The following is a 14,045-nucleotide window of genomic DNA, read 5'->3' as shown; positions in this document are numbered from 1 at the left end:
GCCAGAATCACCCAGTAAATATGGGGTAAAGCCAATGTCCAAGTATAGCCTCACAAAGGGAAGATTCTTCAAATAATATTTTTATTTCTATTCATCTTCTAATTGATATAAAAACCACAATAGGACGCTCACCAGCTAATTTAGGTCCTTCAAACTTCAACAAACTTTAATTTGATACTAATCCAACCAATTGAGGGATAAGCAAATATCCACATAATGGTTAAATTTTGAAATTATTCAAAAGTATATTTTAACAAATAAAACCTGAGATACTTAAAAACAAAACAAAAACCCTGGTGACACTAGACATTAACAAGAGAGAGGGAACAGCTTTCCAACACCAGGACTCTTTAGGGCCTTCTCAGGACACTAATGATCAGTGATGGACGGATACTTTATAACTCTAAAATATAAGCAATTTACTTTTTTTCCATTTTCCTGTAATAGTACTTATGTTAACCAAAAGAGGCCGGATCTTGTAAATTTTTACATTTGTCCATTTTTTTCTTCTGCTATGCTTAATGTTTATTGTAGAACTCAAAACCTAATGCAAAACTGTGTATATTCCCTATTCTGCTTGTCACAGGTTGTGAAAAGCGATTCAGTTTTCTCATACTGACAATGTAGTAGAGATGAGAAGAGTTGACGTACAGCTGGAAATACGGTTACATGACACCCTCTCCTTTACATCACATCAGAACAGAGAAGCCTGTTTCCTCCACAGTCCTGTCCATGGCTGCACAGCAGGCTCTGAGAGCTGCACTGGCCCAGCAATGCCTCTGTTCTTAGTTCTGAGAATGGAAGGGAAACTTCCAAGGCAAAGGAAACTTGGCCTGATAACAGGCAGCACTCCATCTGTGGGGTGACTTGATGAAGGGACAGCAGACTCTTTCATAAAAAGAACATGAGACTTAGACTCCAACACTTGGGTTCAAATCCCAGCTCTGAGCATAACTCAGTGAGTGACGTTGAACTCAGCACAGTCATTTCCTTAGCCCTAACTTTGTAATTAATTATTACACTTGATACACTCATCCTTGTGATGGTTATGTGAGATTTTGTGAAAATGCCTGATACATTATGGATTCTCCCTGAATCTCCCTCTGAGGAAGCCTCAAACTGATGAAAGCATGTATGCTGTTCTTGTTTACATGGCTCAGCACCCTGAGGTCTGGTTTACAGAATTCCTGCTTTCACAATATGAAGAGAAGGGCCCTGGCCAGTGAGGTCTAACAGTGACATTTCTGTATTGGCCCATGAGAACATCTGGCATTAATCAAAGCTATAAAATGTCTCTTGAGGTACTATATGCCCTGTTTATTGGCATATTGGTCTCAAAATTTCACTCCTAGTTTAAAAATATAAATTGTTTGTCCCCAACTACCACTGGACTTGGTGTCCACTTAATTGTCCTGTCAGCATTCAAATGACCGTGTCTTTGATCACAGTATCAGATACACGGGTCTTTCTACAGATCAAAGTTTCTTTTGAGAACAATTACTTTCTGACACAAAACTGACACATTCCTATCTTATCATAAAGTTTTGAAAACAGGCTAATCAACACATATATTGCAGATTACGACACGAGTCAGTCATCTTCTCCCTGATAGAGAACTATGTGGGTCGAAAGCTTAAACACTAAAACTCAACCCCACTACCATGTTCTAGAGTCAAAGAACACAGGTACTAAATAGCTGCTTTTCAAGATGAGTAGTGGTGGAGAGATGTGAAAGTAATTAAAACTAAATCATGATCCTCGTATTGAGGATGGAGCACTTCATGTTACCTAGAAAAGTTACATTATCATTGTCATTCTTAGGCATTTATCAGTCATCTGACTGACGTGGCCCTGTGTCTTGCCAAAGTTACGTAGACCTGTGGTCAGACTATGGCTCCTGCATGCAACCCTGTTCCAACACGCACCACCCAAGGCTCTTTAAGATTTTCGGTCACTACACAGTAGGGCAGACACCAACTGTCTAGCTTTCCTAGTTAATGGGGATGGCTACCAAGCGTTCCTATTCTCTCCTTCCACATACTTACAGTAGTGACAAAGACACAGAAATTCCTCCTATTTATCAAGTTATAATTTCAACATAATGCATATAAAGATGTGGGTCAGGGCAAAACACATAAATTACTTTCTCCGTTAAAATATGGCACTTGGAGTGGTGCCTGGGTGGCTCAGTCGGTTGGGCGTCCAATTTCGGCTCAGGTCATGATCTCGCAGTTCGTGAGTTCGAGCCCCGTGTCGGGCCCTGTGTTGACAGCTCAGAGCCTGGAGCCTGCCTCCGATTCTGGGTCTCCTTCCCTCTCTCTCCGCTCCTCCCCCTCTAGCATTCTGTCTCTCTCTCAAAAATAAATAAAAAACATTACAAAAAAAATTTTTTTGAACCAAATTAAAGATGGCACTGGGGTACCTGAGTGGCTCAGTCAGTTGAGCGTCCAAATCTTGATTTTGGCTCAGGTCATGATCTCATGGTTTGTAAGTTCAAGCCCCGCTTTCGGCTCTGCGCTGACAGTGCAGAGCCTGCTTGAGATTCTGTCTCTCCCCTTCTCTCTGCCCCTCCCCCCACTTGTTTTCTCTCTCTTTTTCTCTCTCAAATAAATAAACTTTAAAGAAAGATGGCATGAGTGTTAATTATTCTGAAGTTTGCTGAGTTTGAGTTATTAACTGTTTAATGAATATGAATACTATCATGTCCTATAAAATGAGAAAAATATATAAACGTATGTGAAAAATCATTATGGCATCAAATAGGGAATTTTAAAGATCAAAATGGTGAGAAAATGAATTGCTTATATAATGTCGCTTTAGACTTATATATTCAGTCACTGGACAAATACTTAAGCACCCAATGTGCTTTGTGCTAGGTGTCTAGGATCTATCGCTGAACAAAACAAAAAAGACCCTTGGCTTCATGAGGTTTATATTCTAGCAGATACATATATACAGATAGCCAAAAATAATCATAATAATTAAATTATGTAATATGTTAGAAGGTATTGGGTGCTATGAAAAAAGGAAAAGCAGTGTGAGGGTGTTTGGAAATGCTGTGGAGGGGAGAAGGAAGGAGGGAGTTGTAACCAGGTGGTCAGGGTATGTCTCATTAAAAGGTGAAGAGCGGGACGCTGGCTGGCTCAGTTGGAAGAACGCGCGACTCTTGATCTCAGGGTTGTGGGTTCGAGCCCCATGATGGGTATAGAAATTATTTAAAAATAAAATCTTAAAAAAAAAAAAGGGTAAATAACGAAAAGGACAGTGTGGCAGGAGCAGAGTGAGCAAGGGGGGCAAAGATACAAGATGAGATCAGAGAGGCAGGAGGGGCCAGATCATGGAGTACCTTGTAGGCCACTATAAGGACATTAGTTTTTACTCTCAAAGAAATGGAGGGCCATTGAAGGATTCTGAGCAGAGTGAATTATGTATTGAAGGAACCCTGGTGGCTTCTGTGTACAGAACAGACTGCAGCAGGCAGGGAAGGTAGCAGGGAAACCAGTTGTGAGGCAACCGCAGTGATCCAGGCTGGGGATGTTGGCCTGGTCTAAGGTGTAGTAGTGAGGATAATGAAAGGTGGCCAGATCCTGGATATATTTTGAAAGGAGAACCACCAGCATTTCCAGACCGGATCAGGAGTGTAATATGAAAGAAAGAAGAGCCAAGGATGACTCCAAGGTTTGGGGCCCAATCACTTAGAAAGATGAAATTGCCATCTCCTGAGATGGAGACTGCTGGGGGGCAGAGAAGTTTTGTGAGGGGGTAAGATCAGGACTTTAGGGTTGGACATATTAAATCTCAAACAGGTAGCAGTCATTCAAGTGGAGATACTAAGTAGGCAGTTGGTTCTCAAAGCCCGGCAGAGTATTCAGGAAAGAGGTCTGGGTGAGAAATACAAATTTAGAGTCCCTGGCATAGATAAGATGTTTGAACTCTGGAGACTGGAAGAAACCACCAATGGAATGAGTAGATAAAAAGATCAGGGACAGGCCCTGGAACACACTGATATGAAGAGTCAGGGTGGAAAAGGAACCAGCAAAGAAACTAAAGAGTGATGGAGAAGTAGGACGAAAACTAAGAGTGTTATACTTTTGGAAGCTAAGAACTGGATAAGGAGAAACCATAAATATGTAGCCCAGAAAATAACATAAAACAACTCTCAGGCAAAAGGGACAAATAATAAAAACTGAAGCAGCTGCCAATAGGAATGTTTATTTAGAAAGTTAGGCCTCACTTAAACTGATCTAGAAGATTTGTACCCTCACAGTGGAGACTGTAAGTGGGTAGGCCTAAAAGAGAAATCATTTGACAGCTTTCAGGAAACAATAGGATTCCTCATCTTTAAAAGTCAACTACTGGGGCACCTGGGTGGCTCAGTCGGTTGGGCGTCTGACTTCAGCTCAGAGGGTCATGATTTCGCTGTCTGTGAGTTCAAGCCCTGCATCGGGCTCTGTGCTGACAGCTGGGAGCCTGGAGCCTGTTTCAGATTCTGTGTCTCCCTCTCTCTCTGCCCCTCCCCCGCTTGTGCTCTGTCTCTGTCAAAAATAAACGTTAAAAAAATAAAGAAATAAAAGTCAACTACTAAAAGAGAAAACCTCCAACCCTGCTTCAAGAGCAAGACTGACACAGAGCGTGCATATTTTCTCTCAAGTCTCGTGTACAGCCTAGCAGGTAAAAATCTTAAGAGTTTTTAACCTAACCACTTCATTGTACTTCTGGATCTTCAAAGAAGACCTAGATAAATTAATTCCCTGCTTGATTAGGGATCTGAATTTAACACCAACCTCAAGCTCAAGGGCCAACTCCAATCCTGGGAAGCTTTTACTAAGCCCTTTTCCAAATGGGTATCATCTCTCTCCTTTGACTCTTCTATAGCCCTCACTTAAAGCCACTCAATCAGCAATCACATTGTCTTTAAATTAATTCTCATTTTTATACCAGGACTGGATAGATGCTTTACATACATTTTTTTTCTAATCCTTACAACTCTACACAATTGGGTTTATCCCTATTTTATAGATGAAGAAACTGATGCTCACAGGAATTACTCAAGGTCATGCAACTAGTTAGGGACAAAACCCAGATGTGTCTTACTGCAGAGCCCTTACCTTGACCCAATATACACTACTGCTTCTGGAATAGAAATGCCACACCAGTAATTACTAGTAACTATTTCTGTGACCCTAGACAAGTTTTTAAATCTCTTGGTGCCTCAGTCTTTTTATCAGTGAAATGAAGATGTTGCATCACAAGTACTCCCTGTTGTGAAGATGAAATAAGATAATATATGTAAAAGTTGTAAACTATATAACAGCTCTTATTATTATATTTACTAGATTTTATCCTCCTTCGACAGGTTCTTATACCTCCTGTGTATTCCCTTCAATACACAACAGAGGGTTTAATGTGAATTGAATATCATCTACTTGTATTTGGAAAGATGTAAGACATTTTTCCTCCTCTAAGGGGAAGGCTGGATCCATGAAGCCTGGATTAAGCAAGTATCCACAATCCAAACCTTAATTTACAACACGAGCAAGCAACTTGGTGCACCCATTAAACACGAGACTTCAACAGGCTGCATGGCAACAGCCCGCAACTGTCTGGTGTTTCCTCTCCAACACAGCTTTTAGTGTTATAACTGTTCGACAATGCGAAAAATCACAAATGAAAAATATCAATACATTTTCTAAGAAAACATGCCTGGAAGGAAGGAGAGCAGAAAAAAGACCTGGTTTGTTATTGGAGTTAACAGAGACCCTATTGTTTTGTGTACTATCTGATTTACAGCCTCCTGATGACAATAATATCTAGAATACCATCTAACTCATCACTCACTATGAAATTTGATTTACTTTAAGGTTAGAGAGGGAGGGAGCTAAAACATAAGAGACTCTTAAAAACTGAGAATAAACTGAGGGTTGATGGGGGGGTGGGAGGGCAAGGAGGGTAGGTGATGGGTTCTGAGGAGGGCACCTGTTGGGATGAGCACTGGGTGTTGTATGGAAACCAATTTGACAATAAATTTCATATAAAAAAAAGAGAAAAAGACCAATAATATATTTATTAAATTTCCTTAGGCATACTCACTTCACTTAACATCTTTGAATATGAAGAAGTCACTTAACATCTTTGCTAATGATGGATCTGTTTTCCAACCTACACAGTAAGGACTAATATTATTTTGCCTATGTCACAGGTTTTTTGTAAAGGTCAGATGAAAGAACATATGTAAAATTAATTTACAAATTATAAATGTTACAAGAATAACTAGACAGTCACCCACCACTTGCCCTTTGGTAAATGTCTGGTATTAACAAAACAGGGGTGCCTGGGTGGCTCAGTTGGTTAAACGTCTGACTTCAGCTCAGGTCATGATCTCACAGCTCATGGGTTGGAGCCCTGCATCAGGCTCTGTGCTGACAGCTCAGAGCCTGGAACCTGCTTCAGATTCTGTGTCTCCCTCTTTCTCTGCCCCTTGCCTGCCCACGCTCTGCCTCTCTCTCTCAAAAATAAACATTAAAAAAAAAAATCAGTCATAAGTTGCAGACAACCTTTATTTAAAAAAAAAACAAAACTGAGATACTGATTTCTCTGTGTGCGCTCACTTTGTAGTACCTAAGAGAATTTTTAAGTTTTTTTAATGTTTATTTATTTGAGAGAGAGAGAAAGAGCGTGACCAGGGGAGAGGCAGAGAGAGAAGGAGACACAGAATCCAAAGCAGGCTCCAGGCTCTGAGAAGTCAGCACAGAGCCCGACACAGGGGCTCGAACTCATGAACCATGAGGTCATGACCTGAGCTGAAGTCGGATGCTTAACTGACTGAGCCACCCAGGCACCCCCCTAAGAGAATTTCTTTTAAAAAATCTATTCATCTTTGAAAAGGACACCACAAATGTTTTAACTCTAGAAGCTATAGAAGAGATGGTAAAGTAGATCCTCCCACAACAGATCCAAATTCCAACAACAACAAAAAAGCTTCAGATGGTTCAGATATGCCTTCCTAAAAGGGTAAAAATGGACTGTGAAGTCAGAATGTAGCCACATACTAAAAAAAAAAAAAAAAAAAAAAAAAAAAAAGATGTAGTCACACACTACATATGTGACAGGTGTCACATACGAGGTCATTTTATCTACTACCTCAGTCTCTGCAAAATGCCGAGTGACTCAGAGTACTAAAAACCAGTCCTTTTCCCTGCCTCCCATTGGTTACCCCAGTGCTTCTTCAACACCTCTGGCAAAACAGGAATTAGGAGAATAGAGAAATCAAAATTAGTTCTAGATCCAGGACTGCTTACCATTTCTCTTCCTGTTTCCTTGACTTAATTCTTTTCTGGACTAAGCATAGGAACCCACAAAGGACTGATGTCATAGCTTACAAGCTGACCGCTTGAGCCCAAAAATCCTTGAGCTGTGTTACCAACTTCCACCAAAACTTTAATGAAAAGTTACACAAATATCCAAAAGTAGACTAAGTGCTAGAAAAGATCCAAGTTCTTACACAGTATACATACCACAGAAGAATGTACCTTTGCATCATTTTGCTTGTCACTTATCAACTATGTTGAACTATAAATATATTTTTAGCCACAATAGGAAGAAAAAAGGAAGGGACGTAATAAGCACTTTAGAGCAAATTTTGCCAGGGGCAGATACTTTAGACACTGCCTATTCTTGTTTCAGTATGAAGAGGCTTAAATTTGCCTTTGTGATAGAAATAAACAAAACAAATTGCTTGAGTACTTGAATTCTAAATCTCCTATGAAATCCTTGCCCTCCCCTCATTTGAAATTGCTAACATTTCTCAAATAATCCTCTGAATAAAATCCCCACTTTCCCAGAAGTATCCCACAAGTAGGTGTAATGCTTCTTCGTGTCAAGACCATTTGGTTTTTACAGCCTACCTAATTTCTGTACCATTCTGTCAAAAAATAATTTATTGATGTGGGCAAAATCATTGCCCCATCTTTGTCCCTGATTATGATTTGTAAGCTACTTAAAGAAAAAGTGACCAACTAAGTTTTTTGTATTGATGACATTTGTTCCGGTATTTTAGCCTTCCTTTTTTTTTTTTTTTTTTTAAAGTTTTTTTTTCCATTTTTTACGGTTTGGCAATTTTTTAAATTCCAAAAGCACACCACGAAACCTATCCTCTATTTAATGATCTGATGGATGTGTTGACCTTGTCTTAAGGGACCTTGAATTTCAAGAGTCCCTGAATTACAACCAGGATAATGTTTAAGACCAACCTCAACGTGATCTATCTTGCTCTTCTAAGAAATTTTCCTGTATGAAATAACAATACCCGTTACCAGCAAAGCCGGAGAAGCATACTCACCAAGTGAACATAAGGCACAAAGTATCCAAAAAGTGCAAGCGGTATTCCAACTGCCCAAACCGCATAGGCTGTCACCTTGAAGAGGGCAAAATTGAAAAATTTTTTTGGAGGACTAAACTTCCTCCTGGAAAAGAGGGAGAATCTGTTCTTGCCTCCTTTGGTTCCACCCTCTTTATCTTTGGCACTTGGAGAAAGAGGTCGGTACGTAAAGCTAGCCAGAAAGAGAACAAACATGAAGATGCAGAGGACCCTCAGTGTGTGAAAGAGGCCCACGGTGTCGGTCAGAACCCTTAAGAGGAAAGGCAGCAAAATTGTGAAGATGCTGCTGCCGGCGGTGACAATGCCATTCACCAGTCCAAGGCGCTTCTTGAAATAGTGTCCCAAAATGACCAGCGAAGGCTGGTATGCAAAGGAGCAGCCACAAGCAAATATGATTCCATAGGTAAGGTACAGAGGCTCGATGGAGCTGTGGGGAGATGAAACAGAGAGAAAGCAGCTTTCATTATTTTTATCAAGTGCTTGGCAGAATAAAACCTTCTAGTAAGAGTGGGTTTTAGCTCTTCAACCGATTTTACACAAATAAAAATTTAACAGAAAGAGGTGAAAAACTCAACAAGCTAAGAATATGACACTAAAAATATTTTCACGTCATCTGAACGGATAATAAAATGCCTCAGCTATGTGAAAAATGACCATTAAGGCCATCAGTGATTTTGTTCCTCTTCCTCTTTTCATGGATTTCAGGTGAACCGTACAGCACTCAGTCAGAACTGTTGTGCTCACCACAACTCAGAAAGGACAGTGCCAGGAAGGGCTTCAGTAAAATGACAGTGATTAAACTAACGAACAAAAAAACCTAGTCTCAATAAAAGCTTTCGAAAATTATAATTTTACTACAAAAACTCATTATTTTATTGAGACTTCCCAGACACTTGCTAAGCAATCTATTCAAGGGAAAAGCTGCATTTGATATTTTCTCCCCAAGGTTATTTCAGAAACATTTGCACAGAGAAGCAGTTGTGTCTCATTTCTGCTGGCCTAACGGCTGTGGACCAACCTTCGCCCCTGTACTGCACGGCTCTCAGCATTGTGCAAGACAGCAAAAGACCATGTTCTGACTGCCGGAAGACGAGGGGAAGTGTGTTATTAGTGATCCCACCTTGTAAGTTTTAAGGCCACGTATGCCTCAAAACAATAATAAAGGATTAAGAATTGTATAGTTTAACCAAATAACTTAATTACATATCTCTTAGGAACATCAAGGATATTATTACATTCTTTGAAACAATTAAGGTAAGGAGTAAAAGAATACTAAATTTTTTTCTTTTTGAAAAGCCCAATTCAAAAGGCTGTATCTCAGTAGCAAAGGCAAATTATTTATTAGAAACTAAGACAGATAAAGTTGGTTAATAATTAAAATTTGAACAATAACACCAGTCTAGCAATATGCTAAGGTAATCATAAGGAACTCTAGAATCTGATAAAATCAAGGCATGTTGGCAATCTTCTCTGAGATGCCCTTCCCCCATTATTAGTCCACAGCAAGCACAATCTCCAAATGAGGCTCAAGAGTCACTCCTAGGTTTTCCCAGGTTAATTTTACTTCACTCTGATCACCCTCTACTCAATCTCCACTCTATTCCATAAACATATATTCAGCAGCCATAGGTTCCAGGTACTTGACGAAAAAAATATTAAACATGTAAAAAACACCCTATTCATAATCTTTGTGAAACAAGACATCTACCCAAACAATATAGAACAAAATACTTCATTCAGACTGCCTCAGTGCCTCAGTTTTTCCACATAAGTAGTTTTCAAGATAACTGCAACTTACTTCTTAAGGTGCTATTTTTATTTAAAAATTTTAAAGGAAAAATCTAAATCCACTGTACATTTCTCTTTTTCAAAGCATATATTAAAAACAGTATTGACAACACGGTACAATCATGGACACCTGTATCTATACAATATGTCACAGTACTGTAAATCTGTCAGTTGGAAAACCTGAGAGCCATGGATATAAACTGGAAACATTCTCTTGGGCACTATTTTAAATACTAAGTGCTGCGTGATATTAAGCTTTGTATGTCTCCTACAGAGTAAAGCGCATAAGCACAAATGATGGCATTTTCAATGCTGCTCAGCATCTTTCACTTCTAAATTTTCACCTCAGTAACAGCTGGTTCAAATCGTTGAAGTTTGACAACTGGAAAAGTGCAGTGTACATCAGTAAATATCAACCATGTGTGTAAAGAGGATCCCGAGAAGGGATGTGATGTGACCTGGAGTTGCCAGAGAAGGCTTTCCTAAGAAAGCTGAACTTGAACTATAGGAAAGTGAGTCCATTGTTCGACACCTGGAATTTATACCACGTGACCCCTCGCTCCCCTTACAGCTTGATAGCTTTTGATCAGTGGGTTAAAAAAAATGCAACTGAATAAAAAATATGAGAGAGGTACAAACAAAAGCATTCAAATTATGAAGCTCTGACTTGCTGCCATGGATAACACTGTGTAAGTCATAGTGCTTAAAGCTTACGCAATGAAAAGAGGATTTTTTCCTTGTAAACAGCAAAGTTTCTGAAAGCACAACTTTATGGTATCTAACAGTTCTTGAAAAGCAGCATGAAGAACCAAGTCCTTACCTTACAAAAGAACTGGACAGGAGTCCAATGAATCCAACAGCAGCACCCACAACAGCTGTCTTCTGACAACCAAACGTGTCTGTGAAGACGCTGGCTATTGGGCAGCAAAAGAAAATCATCCCCATGGACAGAGAACTTACCCACGCTGTAAAAGAGGGACAAAAGGGACATTATGTTATGGCAAACTGCATCTGTAGTTATCCCATAGGATATATAATATAAATTTAGAATAACATTAGTGCAAAAAAGCTACTACTTTTTTGGAATGGGAAGAAATTGGAATAAATTAGAAACAGATCTGAATCACAGCCCAAAGGACTGGCCAATACTAATTATAACTGGCACAGCAATTATTTGTGTTTAACTGAATTCTTAGTTTGTTTCCGTAATCAAATCAAACAGTCTTCTATGACCCAAACTCTATTAATCTCTAACCTGGTATCTATGGTTTTAAGCAACTTCTAGTCTATGGAAAGAAAGTCATTAAAAAAAAATTAGATACATTTACTAATGCATGCTTAGGTGGTCAAACTGCGAAGAAATGATGACCACTGGAAGTCAGGATAGTGGTTAACGCTTAGGGGGAAGAAACAGAATTATAATCATTTGGAACCAATAGTTAAGAACTGAACATCTGCCTAGAGTCTGGGCTTAGTTCTTGTGCTAAGGCAATCAAGTCATACACAGGTAGACTATCTGTTGACCTGGATAATAGTTACTGGGTATCCCTTTATTGATGAAACCACACACACATTTTATCTTCTTTCCCGAAAGTATGTTATCTTTCACAATTAAAAATAAAAACAAAACTTAAGAATCAGAAGTCATGGGGCGCCTGGGTGGCGCAGTCGGTTAAGCGTCCGACTTCAGCCAGGTCACGATCTCGCGGTCCGTGAGTTCGAGCCCCGCGTCAGGCTCTGGGCTGATGGCTCGGAGCCTGGAGCCTGTTTCCGATTCTGTGTGTCCCTCTCTCTCTGCCCCTCCCCCGTTCATGCTCTGTCTCTCCCTGTCCCAAAAATAAATAAAAAACGTTGAAAAAAAAAAATTTAAAAAAAAAAAAAAAAAAAAAAAAAGAATCAGAAGTCACGGGGCACCTGAATGGTTCGGTCAGTTAGGCGTCTGACTTTTGATTTTGGCTCATGTCGTGATCTCGCGGTTTGTGGGTTTGAGCCCTGCATAGGGCTCTTCATTGATGGTGTGCAACCTGCTTGTGATTCTCTCTCCCTCTGTCCTTCTCCCACTTGCATGTGCACACTCTCTCAAAATAAATAAACATAAAACATTTTGAATCAAAAGTCATAATTTCCTGTTCTGATTCTGTAAAAGCCAAAACAAAAGGGAACCAATAACAGAGAAATACTGAATATAAATTATAATTTTGTGCCAAAGAAACAAGTGATCTCACAAGATACTAAGTCTATAAATTCTAATTAAAAAGTATAATAAACTAATGGGACCTAAGTGCATGGGCTAAAAAACAGACAGATTTGGGTCCAAATCCCTTGGCCCTATAACTACAATACATCCTTAGGCAAGTCACTTCTGCTTAGTCTGTTTTCTTATCTCAAAAGGGGATCTAACACATACCTTTCCAGAATCATTAAGAATTAGGGAAAATGTATCTAAACCTCAATATCTAGCACAGAAGACCTTAATGATTTAGAGTTTTAACAACAACAAACTGTCTGTCTTATACATTGGAACAAATGATCTCTAAAGCTCCCTCCTCTAAACTGAAAGCTTACTAGTTAGTATATTTCCTCAGCAAAGGAAGTAAGTCCAGACCCTATGCAAATGATCACTTCTTAATAATGGGGTACAAAAAGAAGAATTTATCAGGCTAACAATTTAATGCTTTGCCTTCTTACATTTTAAATTATTCATATTTTAATCAGCCATATTTTGATCTTCCTAACCTTACCAGAAAGGAGACTATGTTCTTAAAACACAACGAAAAGACTGTACAAAGCAATATTTTTTTTAAATTTAAGAATAATTAACATACAGTGTTCTATTAATTTCAGGTGTACAACATAATGATTCAATAATTTTATACATTACTCAGGATTCATCATGATAAGTGTATTCTTTTTTTTTAATATGAAATTTATTGTCAAATTGGTTTCCATACAACACCCAGTGCTCATCCCAAAAGGTGCCCTCCTCAATACCCATCACCCACGCCCCCTTGCTCCCACCCCCCATCAACCCTCAGTTTGTTCTCAGATTTTAAGAGTCTCTTATGCTTTGGCACTCTCCCTCTCTAACCTCTTTTTTTTTTTTTTTAATTCCCCTCCCCCATAGACTTCTGTTAAGTTTCTCAGGATCCACATAAGAGTGAAAACGTATGGTATCTGTCTTTTTCTGCCTGAATTATTTCACTTAACACTCTCCAGTTCCATCCACATTGCTACAAAGGGCCATATTTCATTCTTTCTCAGTGCCACATAGTATTCCATGTGTATATAAACCACAATTTCTTTATCCATTAGTCAGTTGATGGACATTTAGGCTCTTTCCATAATTTGGCTATTGTTCAGAGTGCTGCTATAAACATTGGGGTACAAGTGCCCCTATGCATCAGTACTCCTATATCCCTTGGGTAAATTCCTAGCAGTGCTATTGCTGGGTCATAGGGTAGGTCTATTTTTAATTTTTTGAGGAACCTCCACACTGTTTTCCAGAGCAGCTGCACCAGTTTGCATTCCCACCAACAGTGCAAGAGGGTTCCTGTTTCTCCACATCCTCTCCAGCATCTATAGTCTCCTGATTTGTTCATTTTAGCCACTCTGACTGTCATGAGGTGATATCTGAGTGTGGTTTGATTTGTATTTCCCTGATGAGGAGCGACATTGAGCATCTTTTCATGTGCCTGTTGGCCATCTGGATGTCTTCTTTAGAGAAGTGTCTATTCATGTTTTCTGCCCATTTCTTCACTGGATTATTTGTTTTTCGGGTGTGGAGTTTGGTGAGTTCTTTATAGATTTTGGATACTAGCCCTTTGTCTGATATGTCATTTGCAAATATCTTTTCCCGTTCTGTTGGTTGCCTTTTAGTTTT

The 14,045-nt window shown here is 39.3% G+C and overlaps 1 protein-coding gene across 1 annotated transcript in view; it reads right to left on the bottom strand.

Moving 5' to 3' along the window:
- The window catches only part of SLC16A10 (solute carrier family 16 member 10), a 114,416-nt gene that overhangs the window by 30,518 nt on the left and 69,853 nt on the right, over nt 1–14,045 (bottom strand). Inside the window, exons 2-3 of the mRNA XM_049654191.1 lie at nt 10,986–11,130; nt 8,339–8,804 (exon numbers count right to left, since the gene is read on the bottom strand). Of these exons, the coding sequence (XP_049510148.1) occupies nt 8,339–8,804; nt 10,986–11,130 (611 nt within the window). The remainder of the gene's footprint in view (nt 1–8,338; nt 8,805–10,985; nt 11,131–14,045) is intronic.

This window comes from Panthera uncia (assembly GCF_023721935.1).
Source record: "Panthera uncia isolate 11264 chromosome B2 unlocalized genomic scaffold, Puncia_PCG_1.0 HiC_scaffold_24, whole genome shotgun sequence".
Lineage (NCBI taxonomy): Eukaryota > Metazoa > Chordata > Mammalia > Carnivora > Felidae > Panthera > Panthera uncia.
The sequence above is the reverse complement of the archived record's forward strand: the minus strand, read 5'-3'. Positions and strand labels throughout refer to the sequence as shown.